General features: G+C 22.0%; 2 protein-coding genes across 2 annotated transcripts; one reads left to right on the top strand and one right to left on the bottom strand.

Moving 5' to 3' along the window:
* Nucleotides 1–500: 500 nt before the first annotated feature.
* On the top strand, nucleotides 501–4,811 carry LOC122503546 (protein archease-like). The gene is made up of 4 exons (XM_043614123.1): nucleotides 501–675; nucleotides 1,105–1,129; nucleotides 2,089–2,293; nucleotides 4,389–4,811. Exons 1-4 carry the CDS (start codon nucleotides 624–626, stop codon nucleotides 4,572–4,574), a joined length of 468 nt encoding a protein of 155 aa, XP_043470058.1. The 5' UTR covers nucleotides 501–623; the 3' UTR covers nucleotides 4,575–4,811.
* Nucleotides 4,812–5,806: 995 nt separating this feature from the next.
* On the bottom strand, nucleotides 5,807–20,091 carry LOC122503579 (vesicular glutamate transporter 2.2). Its single transcript, XM_043614174.1, has 10 exons — nucleotides 19,927–20,091; nucleotides 12,013–12,060; nucleotides 11,677–11,863; nucleotides 11,144–11,377; nucleotides 10,741–11,043; nucleotides 8,022–8,145; nucleotides 7,789–7,922; nucleotides 7,562–7,704; nucleotides 7,358–7,478; nucleotides 5,807–7,142 (listed from the first exon to the last, which is right to left on the bottom strand). The coding sequence occupies exons 2-10, from the start codon at nucleotides 12,057–12,059 to the stop codon at nucleotides 6,972–6,974; spliced, it is 1,464 nt and encodes a 487-aa protein (XP_043470109.1). The 5' UTR covers nucleotide 12,060; nucleotides 19,927–20,091; the 3' UTR covers nucleotides 5,807–6,971.
* Between the last annotated feature and the right edge of the window lie 1,747 nt (nucleotides 20,092–21,838).

The raw sequence follows: 21,838 nt of genomic DNA on the forward strand, positions 1-21,838 counted from the left end.
TTTTTTTTATTTATAAAGATAATAATTGGGATTTTGTCGAAATTTTTTTGTAAATTTTAAACATAATTGAATTTTGTGATAAGAATTTGATGACTTTTGGAAATAATTGAATTTCTGCAATCATATTGTAACTTCGTCAAAATTCAATTTTTATTTTAGTGTTTTTAACTAAAATTCTTCTATAAAACCATTATTTTTAAAAATTAATTAAATATATATTGACAAATTTAACTAATTTTAGCAGATTTTGAATTATTAAAATTTTTTAAAAATCTGAGTTCAGCCCTAAAAAAATTTGATTTTAAATACATATATATACAAAAGTTTGACTAGAGTGCGAAAGAGAAAAAGATATTTGCTCCTCGCTTTCTGTTCTTTTCGTTCTACGTCACCGTCTCACCGTGAGATTAGACCTTTATAAAACGCTATAATTCTAGGAACTTTCTACTTATAACTATACAACTTGTAGAGTTTGTTTATACTCCTATTCCTATTCTTCTATTCTCCCGGAATCGCTAGAAACACGTCGCAGTATGATGTTTACATTATTTTTGTTATAATACTTTTCTACTAAGTAAAAAGCAACGTTATTTAATTTCACTTCAACATTGACTGTTTGAATTATGGAAGAAGTAACAAACGATGATTTAGTTATTCCTGAGAAAAAATATGAATGTGAGTATATAAAATACTTATAAAAATGACGTTTAATTAAAATATTTTTTGCTCCATTTACGTGCACGTGCTTTATACGCTGCAGACGACAATCTTTCATTAAAAATTAAATGTTAATATAATTTACAAATTTTAATGGTTAATAATGTTATACGTGAGATTTTGAAATATTTTTATTAAAAGATTTTTTTTTTAAGAATACAGTCAACAGGAATATAATATTTACAATTTACATTATTTAAAAAGAGGTTAGGAAATTTGCCTTTTTACATACCTACATCAAAATAAATTATTTCAGTGTTTTCTATTTTATAATCTATTCACATGAATTTTTATTTAAATTATATCTATATAAAAATTATAAGTATAGTTATAGTTAATTTATTAATATGAATATTTTTCTAATATAACATTTGAAATTTTTTTTAGATTTGGATCATACTGCAGACATTCAGTAAGTAAATATGGATGAAGTTCATAATCATAAATTGCAATAATGAATTTTTGAAATTAAAACAAAAATAAAGGGAAACGCTTTATTTACCTACTCATGAAACTGAAACGAATAATTCTATTAGTTTTCTCGATGTTCTTCGTATCAAACAAAATAAAATTATAAAGGATCAGAATTCTTTGCAGAAATTCAATTATTTTTAAAAAATCTAAAAAAAATTGTCAACATTTCAATTATCTTTATAAATGAATAGCAAAATTCTTCGAGAAAATTAAATTATTTTCAGTAATTTTATTGAAATTCATTGCAAAATTCAATTATTTTAACATAAATATTAATATTCATAACAAGAATTCAATTATCTTCAAAATAAAATTCAATTATTTTTAAAAAATTTTCTTAATTCAAAGATGTTTAATATTCTACAATTTTAATAAAATTTCTCAAAAGAATTCAATTATTAAATAAAAATTTGGTAATATTCTACACGAACAATCAATTATTTTCCAAAAAAATAAAAATTACAGTTTGTATTTAAATAATTGAATTCTCGTAGAATTTTTCTAATAAAAATTGATTTAAAAATTAATTTCAGTTAAAGGTTTAGATAATAATATTGAATTTTTGAGAAGTAACTAATAATTGCAATTTATAGAAATAATTGAATTTCGTGAAGGTCTCAAATTAAAATCTTTGAAAATTTGAATTTTTCATACTTTTAATTAAAAATTCTGTGGAACTAATTTTTTTTCAAAAAGCTTAAACGAAATTTTTGTTGAAATAATTTCAAGTTTTTATTTTCTAATAATATATATTTAAATGGAAGAATTTACGAATAATCGAAATTTCAGTATAAAATTGATTTGTAAACAATTGAATTTATAATAGATTTATTTTGTGTTTTTTGGTTTTAATTCTTAATTTAAATTTACAATTCTAAACAAAAATAATTTTATTAGGTTACATGCCTGGGGAAGTACTCTCAAGGAAGCATTCGAACAATGTGGAATGGCCATGTATGGATATATGACGGAAATAGAAAGAGTAGAAATAAAAGAAATACATAATTTGGAAGCTGAAGGGCATGATATGGAGAGTCTACTCTTTCATTTTTTAGATGAATTATTATTTCTCTTTTCTGCAGATCCATTTATAATAGGAAAAGTAAGTTTTCCTACCAAGAATTATATTTTTAAAAGAAACTAATCCTTATTAAACAAAATTATAATTTGATCCTATATTTCTTTAATCTTTTCTAATCTAAATTCTTTCTTAATAAAGGGTTTTTTTAGTTTTTAACTAAAACGTAATTATAACAATTATATTTCCATTCAATTTTTAATCGAATAATGGTACTAATTGAACATATTATTTGGGACAATTTTATTTAACAGTGTTTTACATATGGTTTTCTTTTCTTCTTTTATTAGAATATCAGGCTTTGCACTCATTTACCGAAACCTACTATTTACTATTTTTTTACTATTTCTGTTTTTTTAAAACTTCCACTACTTTAAATTTGCGAATACTAGAAATCAAAAAACTATTCTCAAAAATTATAGTCAAATTCTTTAAAACGATTCACTTATTTTCAAAAAATATTCGAAATTCAATTATTTTCATAAATAATAAAATTCCCACAGAAATTCAATTAATTTAGAACAGTATTTTCAAAAAAAAAAAATTACGAAAAACTCAATTATATAACAAAATTTTTATACAAATTCTTCACAATAATTCAATTACTTTCACCAATTATAACATTTTTCATTGAGATTTCAATTTAAAAAAAATTTTTTTTTTGATAAAATTCTAAGCATGAATTCAATTATTTTTACAAATAATAAAACTCATCGAAGAATTGCAATTATTTTTAATACTATTTTAAATTAATTAATCGAAAAATTCAATTATTTTCACAAATAAATTTTTTCATAAGAATTCAATTATTTAAAATAAAATTTTCATAATATTTATTATATTTTGAAAAAAATTAATTATTTGAATCAATGTTTAGAAAATTCTTATCAAGAATTTAATTATTTTCAAAAATACCAAAATTTTTAACTGAAATTCAATTATTTTTTTAAAAATTTTAATAACATTTTTCGCAATAATTCAATGTTTTTCATAAATAATAAAATTCTTCTCAGGAATGCAATTATTTTTGAAAATTTTTATAAAATTCTTTGCAACTACTCAGCTAGTTTCATGAATAATAAAATTCATCACAGGATTTCAATTATTTTTAATATAATTTTACAGGAATTGATCAAAAAATGTAATTATTCTTAAAAAATTAATTTCAATTCTTCGAAAAAATCAATTATTTAGAAAATTGTTTTTTTAAATTCCTTTGGGAAATTTCCATTATTATTTACAAAAATTTTAAAATTTTTAACAATTAATTAGAATTATTAAAGTCGTTCGAAAGAAATCAATTATTTTAAATGCAATTGTAATTAAATTTTTTTAAAATACATAATTCAATTATTTTTTTAGATTTTAATGAAATTCTTTCATGAATAATAAAATTCGTTGCTGTAACTTAATTTATTGGCAGAAGAAGAAAGAAGTAAATATTTTTGATGAAAATTAGGAAAAAGTCAGAAAAATAAAATATTGAATGGAATTTTTGTCAGTTTTGTGAAGTGTCTAAAACGAGTTTTTTTTGTCGTCAAGTTTAATTTTTCGATAGCTAGTTTTTTTTACCACTTTTTTATTTTGAAACCTATCATTTGCCACTTTTTTAAAATTAATTTTTGAGTGCGAAGTTTGGAATATGATAAAAGATATTATGATTCACTCGAAAGTTGTTCATAAAAGAATGTCTAATAGAATCCTACGACTATCTTAATTTTTATAGAGACTACCAATTCGCTAGAATCTATTTTTCTATAAATTCCTATTAGACATTTTTTTTAGAATTTCCTTCAATTTTCAACAAGTCTTTACGTTTTTAGGTGACATGACTGTGTGTTCTGAAAATGCTTTAAAAAAATGGTTAATGCGCCAAATGAGCAAAAATCAAACTTTGAGTAACTTTCTGAATAATTTCAAGAAAACTGATTATTTGATAAATATGCAAAACATTATTAAGTAAAATTGCTCCAGGTAAGATTGCAATTATGAAATTAAGATATAAATAATAAAAAATTTTTTTAATATATTATTTTTTTATTTAACTTTTTTTTTGAACAATTGTTTCGAGAAAAATTCTGGGAAAATTCAAATAATTTATTTTTCTCTTTTTTTTCAGAAAGTCAAAATCACCGAGTTTGATTGTACAAATTTCAAGATTAAGGTACGCGTTGCTGGCGAAACTTTTGATATTAGTAAACACAGTCAAGATTGTGAGGTTAAAGCAATAACTTACTCAGCTATGCAGATTTACGGCGAGCCTGATCGAGAGAAGAAAGAATTATTTGTAATTGTCGATATTTAATTTTTTAATATAACAACTTTTTGTTATATTTTTGCGTTTTCTACTAAGTTTCAAGTCTTGTTAAAAAGCTCTTTGTTTTTTAATCATGTTCAACAACTTAGTTGAATCGAACGATTAATTTTTGTTGATTTACATATATCTTCTACAAAGAAATTATCTCAATTTTCCTATAGATTTAATTTCTCTAAATTTTATTTTTTTATAAAATTTTTTAGGTGGATTGAATTTAAATTGTAAAGAAAATTCTGTATTTATACAAGTTTTTATTTTTTTTTTAAATAAATAAAAGTATTTTGTCAGAAGAATTTATTAAATGTTTAAGTGAAAATGTGCGGTGGAAGACGTTAAATAATAATATTTAAAAAACAATAAATAATATACATAATTAAAAAATCAACAAATAATATACAAAATAATAATTAAAAAACAACAAATACTACTTTAAATATTATCATTAATATTTAAAAACTTGAGAGAAGTTCAGAGTTTGAATCTAAATTCAATTAATAATAATTATTTAATTTAAAATCAATCAAGTTTTTTTTTAAATACTTGTGAAATGAATGGGAATCAAAACAAATTTTATTAAAAACAAATGTTTACTTAAAAATTATTTTCAAATTTATTTGTTTGAAACAATTATTTTTTCGACGAAACATTTTTTTTTTTAAATTGTTTGCAAATAATAGACAATTACTGAAATAATTAATATTTCTTTCGCATTAGTAGAAATAAAATTTTACGATTAAGAAATATCGAAACAATTATTTTAAAATTATTAAGAAAACCATTTTTCGGTACATTATTCAGTTAATGATATGAACTATATTAAAAATTAGCTTAATCTATTAATACGCTATGTAATATTAAAAACAAAAAAATTTGTCAGATTTTAAACATACACATTTTAACCCTTTCGTGACCCCGGGAAACCCAGTCATTGGATTTTGTTGAAACCTATTGTTACTCAGGGGTTTTTGGGGTCGCTGATTACGAATCAGAAGTCAGTTTTTCAAAATTTCGAAAATTCAAAATGGCGGATCTAATATGGCGGACATTTTTTTAAAATTGATCAAATTTACATAAAACTTGTCACTTCGGGGGTTTTCGGGGTCGATGATTACGAATCTAAAGTCAGATTTTCAAAATTCAAAATGGTGGACATTTTTTTCAAATCTGCTAAACTTCGCTTGAAACCATTTCGAATTTTTTTAAATCTGACTTCAGATTCGTAATCAGCGACCCCGAAAACCCCCGAGTAACAAGTTTTATGTAAATTTGAGCAATTTTGAAAAATGTCCGCCATTTTGAATTTTCAAAATTTTGAAAATCTGACTTTAAATTCGTAATCAGGGACCCCGTTTACCCTTGTGTGAGAAAAGTTTTAAGTGAATTTGAGGAAATTTTGAAAAATTAAATTTCGCTATTTTCTTATAAGTATTTTACCTATTCTTTATAATAATTATAATCGTACTACGTAATTTATTATTTTTTTATAATTGTAGCAGCGGCAATTTGGAACAGAAAGAAATTTACCGCAAATTAATTGGTTGACTTTTATAAGAATAACATAAATTTTTCTAAGTGGGACATAAATATGTCCCGGAGGCACGAAAGGGACATTACATTATTATTGATAAATTTATGAAAAGGTGGTTTGTTTCAGTTATCCTTATGCTAACTACATTTAGTCTCACTTGATAAATTACCCGTTATACATTCTACTTTAAAAATTTAATTTTTTTCAGGAAAAACTGAAAAAAATTGTCAAAATTTCATGTATTTCTATAGCTTAACTTTTAAAATTTTGCAATGTGGTACATACATATTTACTTATAAAAAAAAATTAATTTTTCTGTTACGGATTCTATTAAATGTTTAGAAATCTTGAAACTAATTTTTAATGACGTACAAAATTTGTGTAAGATTAATCATCGCAGATAATAAAACAATTATATTATCATTTTTTGGAAATTTATGTATAGTACATCACTGGAATGTAGGGGAAAAATCCTTAAAAGTCCACAAAGCTCTTAATGTTAGTTGAGAAGACTTAGGACTAATTCTGTTACTGTCAAAATTAAATTGAGTCAAAAAGTTTTTAACACCTTGTCTGCATTGTCACTTCTAATTTCTAATAAGATTTTGTCAAAATAGCATAAAGTAGAATGAAATATCACATTTGTAAGCTAACTCTGTATGATTTCAGGTTTTTAATTTAATGCTAACTGCTATTTACAGTAGATTTTAATTTAAAAAAAAATATATTGAGTTTTCAGAATTTAACTTCTTTTTTTTTGCTTAAAATGAAAAAGTTTCTTTCGAATTAAAATCTTATTGAACACAAATGTGGAATAATGAGAAAATAAATATTTCGAAAAGCTTTAATTCTGATTTTTAAAAAGTTTCAATTTCCATAGCGGTATTTTCATAGGCAGAAAGTTTCTCCTTCTTAGTATCATCGGCCCAAGGTTGTTTTTCCCCAGATGCAAAAATTCCGTAAATAATAGCTCCTATCAGATAAATTAATCCTGAGATAATAAAGACAATTCTCCATTCTGCGGCAGTCTGAAAAAAATAAACTTTAATGATTTAAAATTCACACAACATTTCAACAACGAAGATTTCTGAACTCAGCGTTCTAGCTTAATCTAAATTTGTTTAATCCCTTCACATAATCCACATATTGTCCCACTTATCGTCACCGTTTTTTGATGCATCTGGATTTTATATATATTTTTGAAGTTTGTTTAAAATTAGAAATTAAAAGTGGTTGTATTTACCTTATCTTGGACGATAAATCCTGTAATGATTGGACTGACAATACCGGGTAGAGTAGCAATTGTATTGCCTATACCCATTAGGACGCTTGCATGTTGAGGGGCAATATCTAGATGATTAACACTAACAAAAGACAATAATTTACTATTTACTAAAAGTTTATATGACAATATATTTAGAAGATAATGCGAATGAAAAAATTATACCTAAAACCTGACCAAGCAAAACCACCAAGACCAACAGCAATTGTTAGACAGGCAACTGCACCAAGAGGATTTGTAATAAATGCCGCCGCAGACATAAAAAGCGTTTGGCTTAAAAATGCTCCACAATTAAACGTTTTCCGCACCTGTAATATTATTTCATTTTAAAGTAACTAATTCTAGTAATTATTAATATTAGTTAGTAAATTCTAGGATAGTTTGTTTCTTACTTGTGTGGTAGTTAAAATCTTTTCTGATCTTAGATAATCCGCCAGGTGACCTGATAATTGAAGCACAATTGCCATCACTAAATAGGGAAGAGCTGACATAAAACCCGCTTTCTCCAATTTGTAATTCAAAACATCTGATAAATGATATAAATATAATTATTATAAACTTTTGATAATAAAGTAAAAGATGGTATCTTGATAGTATCTTAATGGTATAACTTCATTAATCATACCATTCATGTACGTTGGCAGTTGTGTCAGCATAGTATAAAATCCCCAATTTTCACTGAAATGAGCTGAAACAATAGCCCAAACTGGTGGAGACGTCAGCATTGACTTCCAAGGATGTACAATTTTCTGCATTCAAAAATAGAAAAAATTAATGTTTCCCATTTAGTATATAACTAGCAACAAATCGCGTGGCTCAAGCGCGTCGCTAACTTCTTACTACCTTTTTTTAAATAAAAATAGTAATTTTAAAAATAATAAAATTTGAAAATTTTCTAATTTAAATTTTTGTTGAAAATACTAAAAAATTCAATTTTGTAGAATTTAAAAATATTTGCAAAAATTCTTATTAAAATTCAACTATGTTCAAATCTTGAATAAAATTCTCGTAAAAATCCCAATTATCTTTATAAATAACAAAATTCTTCTCCAAAGTTCAATTATTTTCAGAAATTTTTCTAATTTTGATGATTTTCAATATCTACGATTTTTATAAAATATTTCCCAAAACGAATTCAATTATTTAAAAAAAAATTTTAATTTGAAATTTCAAAAAATGACAATTTTGAATAAATGAATTAAATAATAAAAATTTCAGAGGAATTCTATTATTTACAAATTTTTTATAAATTTCTTCGCAATAATTCAATTATTTTCATGAAGAATAACATTTTTTTAACCAGGAATTCAATTATTTTCATAAATAATAAAATTCTATAGGTATGTAGGTTTTCAATTATTTTCATAAATCATAAAAATCATCGCAGAATTTCAATTATTTTTGGTACAATGTTAATGGAATTTCTCAAAAAATGTAATTATTCTTAACATTTTTATTAAAATTAACTTTCAAAGTTTTTAATGAAATAATTTTTAACAATTCGATTTTTTTTCAAAATAATTTGAATTAAATTCTTCGTAGAATTAAATTAATTTCAATAATATCAAAATTCAATTATTTTTAATATCTACTATTTCAATAAAAATTCACAAAAGAATTCAATTATTTAAAAAGAAATATATTATTGAAATTCATCGCAAGAATTAAAGTATTTTTCATAAATAATAAAATTCTTCTCAGGTATTCAATTATTTTCAATACAATTATTAAAAAATTTGATTGTATTCAATAAATTAAAAAAATTTTTCAGAAAAATTCAATTATTTTCCAAAAATTTTTAATAAAATTCAAGAATTAATTGCTTAATTTCAATTATTAAGAAAGAGGATTATTGTAAAAACTTGAAATAAATTATTCATATAGAATTCAATTACTTTGAAAACTTGTAATTAAAATGATTAAAGAAAGTCCATTATTTTAAAGAAACTCAAAGAAATTCTTCAAAGAATTTAATTAAGATTATGTAGAATTTTAAAAAAATTCTTTTGATAAAATTATTTGCAAGAATTCAATGATTTGCAATTTTTTTTGCAATAATTCACTTGTTTTCATAAAAAATAAAATTCTTCGAAGAAATTCAATTATTATCAAATTTTTTGATAAAATTCTTTGCAAGAATTGAATCATTTGCAAATGTTTTATAAATTTTTTCGCAATAATTCAATTATTTAACAAAAAAAATTAATAAAAGTTCTTCATAAGAATTCAATTATTTTTGAAAATTTTAATAAAATTCGTTGCAAAAATTCAATTATTTTAAAAAATTTTGAAAAAATTCTTGGCAACAATTTCAATTATTTTCAAAAATTTTCCTCAATTCAATGATTTTTATAATATCTACTAAAATTTTTCAAAAGAATTCAATTATAAAAAATTTTATTGAAATTCTGCGCAAACATTTAATTATATTCATAAAATAATTAAAATTTCACAAGGAATTCAAATTGTATTTTCATAAATAATAAAATTTTTTAAGGAATTCAATTATTATTTTCATAAAAAATAATTTAAAATTCTAGAAAATAATAATTTAATTGAAATGATGAAAATAATTTTGATGAAGTTACAGTAACAATATTCTTATATTGTAAAATAATGATTTTATCTCTCGGTCGTCTTTAATTTATTAGAAAACATGAAGAAATCGATCACTCCGAGTCTTCGACTCGGAGCAATTGATATCTTCATGTTTTATAAACAATACTTTTATGAGTTGTTTAATTTAAAAAAGGTTTGAATTTTGAATTTTTGAATGTCTTAATTCCTGTGGAAAATCCTGTTCCAAAGATTAGATTAAAATATAAATTGTGCAAATATTTTTCTTCTTTTTCTAAAACAAAATAATAATTTTCTTAAAAAAATTGTGATTCAAAAAGAAAATAATGGAAAATAAATAAATTTTCTATTTCTTAACCACAGTTTTGTTTAATAATTTTCTAATTTTTTTAGAAGTAAAGAACAAAAATAATTTCAATTTGACAAAACATAATATTTAACAAAATTTTAGTCTTTTAATGAAAAGATGATGTAAAAAAAATTCTGATGATTTCTATTTTCTATCTAAAGTTAACAAAAACAAAAGTATAAACAAAAGACAATTTCAGAGTGTGAGGGACAGAAAAAGTGAATGAAAGAATGAAAGAACATTCAAATTAATATAGTTAATTAATTAATTAATTGAGGCGCTGGATGCTATAAAGTGTTAGAGTGAAACGCTATCTTCTGTGATACAAATTTCAATCGGTAAAGAAAATTATTTCTTGTAATTATAAACTAAACGCTAAGTTAAAGACTGGAATATTTTAAAACACTATTGAAATTACCTTTCGTTCAACATTTCCAAGGGAAAGTTTGATGTATTTTAATTCCCCTTGAGAAATGTAAGGATCATCCTCAGGCTTATCTTTGACGACAATCCACCAAGAAACGAACCAAATTAAACCAATTGCTCCAAAGACGTAAAAAATACTTTCCCAACCATATCTCTCTGCCATGATTCCACAAACTGGCATTGCAAACACGGTCCCAACAAAGCTGCCGGAAAAAGCTAATGTTGCAAGTTTTGATCTTTCCAGAGGTGGTGCCCAGTTGGCCCATACTGCATGAATACAAGGATAAGTAACACCCTACAAAATTTTTAGACTTATTAATTAATGTCAAGAATGTCAAGATTGTTGAAGGTTTAAATACCCCTAGGGATGTAATTTTACTATCAGAAATATTTACCTCGAAAATCCCTTCAATTATCCTTATGAATACAAGAAAGTACACACTACATCTTGTTATTTGTGGAGTGACAATGGTGAAAAGTGCAGTAACAGCGATACCTAGTCCAAAAACACGTTTTCCTCCAACTAAAGCACCTAGCCAACCACCTAATAATTGAGTACTAATATAGCCATAGAAGAAGGAACTTAAGATAAGACCTTGTAGTCTTCTATCCCAGTCGAACTCTTGATGCTAGTAAACAGTAAGAAAATTATATGATGATAACATTACTTTTGGTACATACAAGTTGGAAATCAAAACACAGTTTGGGAATCAGAAAGACGTCTTAGGGCCTTCTCTATATAGATAGGAGAGGTTTTCTCTTTATCAAGAATTTCCTGATTTATAATGTTATGCAGACAAAGTTATCCTGCAGCAATTTTTTTACATATGCCCCAGAAATATTTTAGGATTAGTTGAAATCCACTATAATCGTAGTGATATTTGTTAGTCGAGAGAATATTCCTGAACAGAGGAGAATGTAAACTCACATATCCAATAATGTCACCAGCATCGTTTTTTATAGTTCTGTTTTCAGTCATAGCTACAATAGCAACACTTAAATTTACACGTAATATGTACGAAACAAAGAATCCAAAAAATGCAAGCACTGCAACCACGTATCTTCGTTTTCGCCAAAAACACCATGTTGATTCATCTTCTTCTTTTAATTGTACTCTGAAATAAAAGGGAAATAATTACACAGATTTACAGGAGTTGATAAATTTCTTAATAATATCAAATTTCCTTGATATTTTTTTCGTCAACAATTTTTTCCCAATTAAGACAAACTGCGAGAAATGCAAAATTAAAATGTTTATACTTACGACCCATAATCTGTTTCTTTTGCCTCTGATACTTTTCTTCTCTCCATTCTGTAATGAAAGAAAGGATATCAATGAAATTCAATTATTTTTAGAAATTTTAATAAAATTCCTTTGCAAAATTCAATTATTTTCATAAATAACAATATTCATCAATCATCTCAAGAATTTAATTATTTACAAAAAAAATTTAACCAATATCTCGTCAACAATTCAATTATCTTTATAAATAATTAGCAAAATTTTTCGCAAAAAATTTAATTATTTTCAAAAATTTAAATAAAATTCTTTGCAAAATATCAATTATCATCAAAAGTTTTTCGCAATTCAATGATTTTTTTAAATATTTATTTATCATTTTAATAAAATTTAACACAAAATTTAATTATTGAAAAAAATTTGTCATACAATTCTACAAAAACATTCAATTATTTTCATCGCAGAATTTCAAATATTTTTAATACAATTTTAAATAAATTTTTCGAAAAACGCAATTATTCTTAAAAATTTTATTAAAACTGGACGAAAGAATTCAATTTTAAGAAACATTCAATTATTCAATAAAAAAAATAAAATTCGTTGCAATAATTTAATTATTTTCATAAATAACTTTTAATTCGTCGTAGAAAATCAATTATTTTCAAAAATTTTTAAGTAATTCTGCAAAAGAATTAAATTATTTTGGTAAGCAACAAAATTCCTCCCATAAAATCAACTATTATTTTTTAAGGAATTTTAATAAAATTCTTCTTCAAAATTCAATTATTTTAAGGAATTTTAATAAAATTCTTTTCGAAAATTCAATTAGTTTGATAAATATCAAAATTTATCACAAGAAATCAATTGTTTTGGAAATTAATAAAATAATTTGCAGAACGTTTTTGAATTATTTTTAAAAATTCTGATAAAATTCTTTAATTTAATATAAATTTTTGTAAAATTTTAACTAAATTCCTTAAAAAAAATTCATTATTTTCAAATGTTGTTATTAAAATTTTTCATAAAAATTGAATTTTAAGAAACATTTAATTATTCAAAAATAAATTATTTATTTTTGTATTTAAATAATTGAATTCTTGTAGAATTTTCTAATAAAAATTTATTTCAAAATTAGTTTCCGTTAAAATTTTAAATAATAATTGAATATTAAAAGCATTACAGCGTGAATTTTTTAGAAATATAATTGAATTTTGAAATGGTTTCAAATTAAAATCTTGAAAAATCTGAATTTTTTCCATACCTTTAAATTAAAACATCTGTGAAACTAATTTTTTCGAAAAATTTTATTTGAATTTCTTTTGAAATTATTAGAAGTTTTATTTTATTTTCTAATATTTATTTTAAAATGAAAAAAATTTTCGAATAAAAATAAAATAAAATAAAAAAAAAATTCGAATAAAATCGTAAAATTGAATTGTAAACAAATGGATTTGAAAATTGTCCATTATTGCCCTAGGGTTATAATGGCTACTTTATTGACCTGGACAATAAGGGTGACCTTAGTATGCGCCTGTACACGTAGGTATATGCAAAGTGACCATGCTTGAATTGCATCAAATATTTTAATAACAAAAAATTTCTGACATTGCATAAAGCTAAAATTTCAAGAGAAATAAACTCTAATTTAAATTTTATGGCGAAGAAAGATTAAGGTTGTAAATAACTAAAAATACTTAGATATTCCTTCGTGTATACGTTTATAAAGACCGAAGAGAAAATATATACTAGTTTGGTCAATTTGGCAGCGGGTTCAGTTAATAGAATAATTGACATTACCAATTCAATCTAGGAACAGAGATATGTGTACATCCCACGGTAACGAGACTTAAGTAGAATGAAATTAAAAACGAATTTCATTTTATTCCGGAAATTTCCTTTTATTTTTGATTCCGCGATTATATATCCACGATTACATTTATAATATATCATTTACAAAAAAAAAAAAATAAAATAGCAAAGATTTTTTACTTTCTTAATGAAAATGTATGCTCTAGTTAAAATAACACGTATAACTTTGACTGTAAGAAAGCATAAAAGAAATTTTATATAAGATTCATCATTACAGAATCCAATCGTTTAATAATAGAAACAATAGACATGTTATATAAATATAAATTTTATATAAACAAATGAATATAAATTTTATATAAACAAATGAATATAAATTTTATATAAACAATTATATTGTAAACATTATATAAATAATTAAACTAATGAAAATTTTTTTATTTAAAAGTAACATAACATGTTAAAAAAGTGTTTAGAAATTGAATTTTTCAAAAAAAAATTAAAAAAACAGATTGTTAGTTTAAATATTTCTTTGTTAACATAATTTAATCTTAGTCAAACGCAACGCATACGAAAATTTTAATTATTTTTATTTTTAGTATTTTCTTTCACAGTTTACGATATAATAATAATCTTAAGTCAAAATTAACAAAGAATAATTTTACTTTTCTACTTAATAAAAATTTTTTAGTTAAAATATAAAAGAGAGAAAAATTATAAGAAAATAATTTATTCTTGAAGTAAATAAATAAATAGGTATAGAAAAATTAAAAAGAATAATTAAAATGTTTCTTAATCCAGTAAAGAAAATATTTTAATGGTTATAACTACTTTTCAAATTTCGTCCGCCATATTGGATCCCCCATTTTGAATTTTCAAAAACTGATCTTGGATTTGTTATCAGCGACCCCAAAAACCCCTGGGTAGTAATTTTTATGAGATAACCTCGACTTTTTATTTTTTCGTCCATATTGGATCCATATTGGATCCGCCATTTTGTATTTTCAAAAACTGACCTAAGATTCGTAATCAGTGAGGCCGAGAAATTTTAAATCAAAGGCATGATTTTATTACTTTATATGTTACATCATAAAAATGTTTAAATTTTGTCTTGAGTAAAAACTATAAAATATTTTCTCAAATAAAATAAATTTTTTTTTTATATTTTCATATATCCTTGATAATTAATTTTTCCCAACATAAATTCTTACTCTTGAGTATGAAATAAAGTAATTTCGATAGAAAAAAATGTATAATTTTTTTATCTCCAATAAACAATATGAATGTTGATTTAATAGTATTTTTCAGTTAAACATACAACTTTAAAAATATACATCGATACAAAAAAATTACATAATTTTAAAATTGTTGACATCCATTTATGTATAACGTGAAATCGCAACTTCCTATTTGAAAATAAAAAACTTTAAAGAATTTTCTTTTCAAGTACTTTTTTTTAAATTACGACAATAAGAATAGCTTTTTTTTCTTCTTGGTTGTCTCCTTTACAAATATTTCTTAATTTTGAAAAATTTTTAAAAATTTTAATTTTTTTTTTTTAACAAAACTGTTGGTCTTTGGAAATTAAAAAAATAGAGAATTCTTAAAAATTATGACAATGGTGCTTTATTTTTCTCTCATGCAAAATTGAAAAGTTGGTGTAAATTATTGATCATTAGTATAAAAATGGACTTTAACAAATTGACCAGTCGGAAATTGATAATTCAGATTCTTATATAGGTTAACCGAGGTCATTATATATTGCACTTAACAGCATGCTATTCCACTATAGGTCGTTACATAAATGAAAATTTACTATTCAATTGTAGATTTAACAAATTTACTGAAATAAATAAGTGACTTATTGAATGTACAATGAAACTAAATTTAAAAAAAAATTTCTCCATTTGGAAAATAGCATTTTCAACAATATATGGGAAAAAAGTACGAAAACGATTAAATATTTCAAAATATTGAGATTTCTTATTATTTATTTCTAATTTAAACAAAAATTCAAAAATCGTCAAAATGGGTCAATTATAGCAATACCGGGGTAATGAGTAACAGAACTTTAAATTTTGACTCAAGATGTTTATTAATTTATTATCGACGTTTTTGTTGTACGATTTTCGCGAATCAAACATTTACGAAAAAAAGACAATTCCGTCTTTTTTCGTAAAAATATAAATCGATAATATTATAAAAATCATGAATCAAAATTTTATTAAATTTAATCATCAAATCAAATCAAATTAAAGTAAAATGTTCATATAAAATTAACATAATATATATTATAAAGTAGGACCCCCCTCTTATTTTTTATTATTTGAAACTTATAGACTAACGGAAAACAAATATCAGAATTTTAAAAGGCTTCCAAAACCTTTCTAAACAAATGAGAATGTTCTGAACAAATGAGAACAAAAAATAAAATACCAGCAGGGATAGTACAAAGTTTTCTATATATATTTTTTAAAATAAATATGTATTAAATTAAATTTAACAAAAATTTAAAAATTTTTTCTATTCTAATTTTGTGCCCATAGTTAAAAAATATATATAAAAAATAGTTTTTCTTTTCCTCATTAGTTCGCCATGCATTGTCCATAATTTGAAAATATGGAGAAAAAAATATTTTTTCTTCCCATACGGTTCGCCATACTTTGCCCGTACTTTTGAAAATTAGTAGAAAATATTTTTTATTCTTTCCATTTTTTAATCTTATCAATCTCCAGATTTTGTTAATTTATGAATTGTAAGATATGTTCATAATCATCTACATTAATCTAAAAGTAAATTTGTAAAATTAATTTTATACAATCAAATTAAAAGAAAAATAGTATTAAAAAATCTAAATTTCTATCCTAAACAGAAATTAAACATTAATTTTTAACCGAAGGCATTGATGACATAAATGGAAAAAATAATAAATCAATATCACTTTTAAAATGAAAATGTTTTAACAAATATCCATTTCAATATAAAGAATTGTTTGGGTGCAAAAAAATCTTTTTTTTTACATTAATTGGCAAATATTTTTTAATTAAATTCGAATTTTAATTAAAAATACACGAAATTTTTTTATAGGTACTATGTAATAGAACACAAATTGCTCTTTGAAGCAGACAAGAATTTTTTTAATCTATTTTTAAAAAATATTTCGAAATTAAATAGAATAAATGTTATACGTTGTTTTCTTCGTTTTTTTTTATAAAGAAAAACATATATAACGTTTTTTTTTTTTGCTTTTTTCATGGCATAGAAAATATGATTAAGAAATTACAAAAACCAAAACAAAAAATGCAAAATTCATGAAAAATACCGTAATCAATATTTTCTCTAGGGTACTTTAGTACCTTAGTTGTACTTTCTAGAGTTAATGAATTTTTCTTAATTTCTTAGTATAGTGAGTACTTTTTAAATAAATTTTTTCAAAAAAAAATTTCATTATTTATTAAAAAACTGAGGAACATTTTTAAGCAAATAAAAAATTGATTTATTTTATAATTCTTGAACAGAAAATGCCCTTAATTTAAGTGATAAATAATATATAAAAGCTAAATGACAATTCTGCGAAGGACACTACTTTCAAAATTAAAATTATTATTATATTATTAAATTATTATTATTATTATTATTATTATTATTATCATTATTATTATTATTATTTTTTATTATTATTATTATTATTATTATTATTATTATTATTATTATTATTAAATTATTGTTGTTAACAAGTTATTAATACAGACGTTTTATTTTTCTTAATTGCATAAATTTTCCATTAATTAATTTAACAAAAATAATTATTTAACTCTTTTGTAAATTGAAAATTTATTATTATTCACCTATGCGATTTGAATTTAAATTTCATGTCACTGAACTTAACAAAACAAAACAAAACTTATCTCGAATTGAGTAAATTTTTTTTATTGAAAAGTAAACATTTCTATTGGAGAAAATATGAATGTTTTATGAGTGCAAAAAATTTATAGATTTTTTTAATAATTTCCAAGTTACACTAGTTTTATAAATATTTTTCAAAAAATTTCAATTTAGAAACAAATATTTAAGTACCTTAAGTAATGCAATATAATAAAATCTAAAAAAACCAAAATTTTGTTTATGAAATATTGATTTTTATTATAATTACCAAATTTTCCGAGCAAAAATTTTTTGGAAACTTTTTACAGAACTCGCAATAGTTTTCAAAATGCTCGATGATACTTATAAGCGGTATATTTTTATATTTTTATTTACTTACAATTTCAAACAGAATTTATTAGAATTTATTTTACGTTTTGTGAATATAAACTCTTCTAATATTTATAATTCGATATAAAAAGTAGTAGAGAAAATATTTCTATATAAGAATTAAAAAAGAAGGAAAAAAACTTTTTCTCAATTTTTTTTTATGTAATTTCAATACCAATTAATTTTTTATAAACTGAATTAAAAAAAAAATTTTTTTTTTTTTTTTTTGTAAAAAATATTACTTTTTAGCTAAATTTTAACCAGCGTTTTTTTTTATTAAATCTTTTTTAAAATTGAATATGAAATTTTTGAAATGTGGTCAACTCTGAAAACCCCTAGTAGTAAGAGTCATTTTCCCTGTCCAATGTTATGTGAAAATGACCCTTACAGTTTTTAGTTTCGAATCCTTTACGAAATTCACAATTCATTTGCATTTGGTATTATGTATTTAAAATGTCAATTTTTTAATTCGAAAATCAATTTAAATATTTAAAATCTGTTTATAAAATCGTTTTTTTCTAATTTTAATATTATTCTGAAATTATTTTTCCTTTCGTCGATTCTCACCGTATGGCTATAAATTTAGAATGTATAATAGAAAGGAATTGAGATTGTCTCTTTCTTCACAATAGAAAAAAGGAGGAGAGAAATGGAATTCATAAGAATTAAAAATTAAACTTTTTTTGAAATATTGAATATAAATAAAATAATAAAAAAAAGAATGAAAAAAATGAAAAATAAAATAAATTTAAAAAAATTTTAATTTATTGGTTCTTAGATATTATTTACAAGAAAATATTGCAAAAATAGAAGAAGAAATAAAAAAAAAGAATTGAAGAATTTATAATTTATAAATAAATAATTAACATTGAATATTGAATAAAAATTTTTAAAAAAATATTGATTAATTTATTCAACTTAATTTTATGCAGATGCGCCTTTTTCTGTATTTTTAATGCTTAACATTAAATAACACCTAGAAACCACGTGCAGCGAACCATATAATGTACAGTTTGTAGTGGCCTAAATAACGAAAAAGTGCAAAACAAAGTGAATTCTAGAAATGAATTTCGATTCGAATTTCAATTTTGCAATAAAATAAATTAATTTTTAAATTTTTCTAAAATTATTGCACCTAATATTAAATTTTCGTTTTCAAACATTATTTATTAAAATAAAAAAAAAAAAAAAAAAAAAAAAAAAACTTTTTTCTATTATTTTTAACATATTTTAATTTAAATCAGAAAAGAGAGATTTTCAAATCAATCAATTCTTATCTGAATGTAAACTGAAGTTTTTATTAAACAACAATTTCTAACTGTTTTACCATTGTTATCTAAAGAAGTAGCATTGTTTCAAATTTTGTAAAAAAAAATTGATAAAAATTTCGCAAAAAAGTATATTTTTAAATGATTAGAAAATTATACGTCCTACGAAAAATACGGTTTTAATCTATTTTTGAAATTTTTAATAAAATTAAACTACTCTTTACCAAGAAGAGATAAAAAAAATAAACAAAATAATTTACATTTATTTCCATTTATCATTGAATACTCCACGATAAATTTTAAAGCACTAGCCAATTATATTTATTCCTTTGAAACCTGCTTCTAAAGAGAGACAATAGCAATAGTTGAAAAAAATACCAACAATATTTTTTTAATTATTACGTGTATATAAAGTTAACTGTTTAATTTTTATTTCTTATTTAATATTTACTTATATTCACTCCAAGTTAATTGTAATTTAACTATTTTAAATAGAAAAATTTATTTTTTCGTTTTTTTCTTAAATAAAAATTTTTATTTTTTCGTCTTTTTTTTAAATAAAAATGTATATTTTAAAGATACAATAATTATGTATAATATTAAATACCTGACAATCCAGTTAAAACAAAGAATTCAATAAAGTGCCATATGTTGAAGCAATTTGCGAAATATGAAATTTAAGCACTTGATATTATCAAATTTGTGTTCACCACGTGAATATAAAACACAGCCAAGTATTTGAAACTCACTATCCACTTAACAGAGAGCGACTGCAATGACTGAATGGTTTGTAGGTGAAGTGAACGATAAAGTAGGTAAGTATTTTTCCGGTTTCACCTGAGAGTACAAGATTATAACCAATCATGTTTCATAGAAAGTAAATTTTGTTACAGCCACGTGATACAGTATATGTCCTTAAAGGTCAAGATATTTGAAAATATTCTGTAAGGTTTTTTATAATAAATAAACAGTAATATTTGAATTTATGTATATTTTAAAATATTTATAATAAACAAATTCAGGCTTCGTACTCATCTACTAAAACCTACTATTTACTACTTTTTTACGTCAAACTACTATTTACTACTTTTTTAGGATAAGCTACTATTTGGGTACTTCTTTTAGATTTCAGCCACTAAAAGCTACTATTTCTGTTTTTTTAGAATTTCCACTGCTTTAAATTCGCTAATACTGGAAATAAAAAAACTATTCTCAAAAATTATAATCAAATTCATTAAAATGTTTCAATTATTTTCAAAAAATATTCGAAATTCAATTATTTTCAATGTCTAGAATTTTCATAAAATTTCGCAAAAAAATTCAATTATTTTTTTAAAAAATTAATAAAATTCATCAAAAATTCAATTATTTTCATAAAAAATCAAATTTGCACAGGAATTCAATTAATTTAGAATAGGATTTTCAAAAAATTTCGAAAAAATCAAATATTTAGCGAAATTTTTATACAATTTTTCACAATAAGTCAATAACTTTCACTAATAATAATATTTTCCATAGAAATTCAATTTTTAAAAAAATTTTTTGATAAAATCGTTCGCCAGAATTCAATTATTTTCATAAATAATAGATCTCATCGAAGAATTTTAATTATTTTTAATACAATTTTAAATTAATTTTCACAGAAATTCAATTATTTTTAAACATTTAAATAAAATTTTTCGCAAATAATTCAATTATTTTCATAAATAATAAAAGTATTTTGAGAAATTCAATTATTTTTGAAAATTTCAATAAAATTCTTCCCAAGAATGTCAATTATTTACATAAATAATTCTTCGAAAGAATTTAATTATTTTGATAAATAACAAAATGATTCCCGAAAATTAAATTATTTTCAGGCATTTTAATGTAATTCTATGCAAAATTCAATTATTTTCATAAATAACAATATTCATCACAAGAATTCATTTATTTTTAAAAGTAATACATTTTTTCTTGGAAATTCAATTATTTGAAAAAATTCTAATAAAATCGTTCGCAAAAATTCAATTATTTTCAAAAATAATAAAATGCTTTTTAAGAATTAAATTATTTTCAAAAAAAAATTAATAATTATAAAAATAATATTTTTATTACAAGAATTCAATTATTTAAAATAAAATTTTCATAACATTTAATATATTTCGAAAAAAAATTAATTATTTAAAACAATGTTTATAAAATTCTTATGAAGAATTTAATATTGTTTTCAAAAGTAACAAAATTGTTCACAGAAATTCAATTCATTTTAAACATTTTAATAAAACTTTTTGCAATATAATTCAATTATTTTCATAAATATTAAAATTCTTTTTAAGAATTGAATTATTTTTGAAAATTTTAATAAAAAATTCTTCGGAACTATTCAATTATTATTTTTATAAATAATAAAATTCTTCGAACCTATTCAATTAGTTTTAATACAATTATTTTACAGGAATTGCTGAAAAAATGGAATTATTTTTAAAAATTTAATTTCAATTCCTCGAAAAAATTAATTATTTAAAAAAATGTTTTTT

The sequence above is a fragment of the Leptopilina heterotoma genome, unplaced genomic scaffold (genome assembly GCF_015476425.1).
Source record: "Leptopilina heterotoma isolate Lh14 unplaced genomic scaffold, ASM1547642v1 Lhet_264, whole genome shotgun sequence".
Classification (NCBI taxonomy): Eukaryota; Metazoa; Arthropoda; class Insecta; order Hymenoptera; family Figitidae; genus Leptopilina; species Leptopilina heterotoma.

What these genes read in the sequence shown, in the direction of transcription:
- LOC122503546 (XM_043614123.1), top strand. Translation starts at nt 624, where the DNA reads ATGGAAGAAGTAACAAACGATGATTTAGTTATTCCTGAGAAAAAATAT. An exon ending in TCCTGAGAAAAAATATGAAT is followed by an intron (nt 676 to 1,104) that starts GTGAGTATATAA and finishes AATTTTTTTTAG; the next exon opens with ATTTGGATCATACTGCAGAC. An exon ending in ATCCATTTATAATAGGAAAA is followed by an intron (nt 2,294 to 4,388) that starts GTAAGTTTTCCT and finishes CTTTTTTTTCAG; the next exon opens with AAAGTCAAAATCACCGAGTT.
- LOC122503579 (XM_043614174.1), bottom strand. Translation starts at nt 12,059, where the DNA reads ATGGAGAGAAGAAAAGTATCAGAGGCAAAAGAAACAGATTATGGGTC. An exon ending in TAATTGAAGGGATTTTCGAG is followed by an intron (nt 11,044 to 11,143) that starts GTAAATATTTCT and finishes AAAATTTTGTAG; the next exon opens with GGTGTTACTTATCCTTGTAT. An exon ending in TTGGAAATGTTGAACGAAAG is followed by an intron (nt 8,146 to 10,740) that starts GTAATTTCAATA and finishes TTTTGAATGCAG; the next exon opens with AAAATTGTACATCCTTGGAA.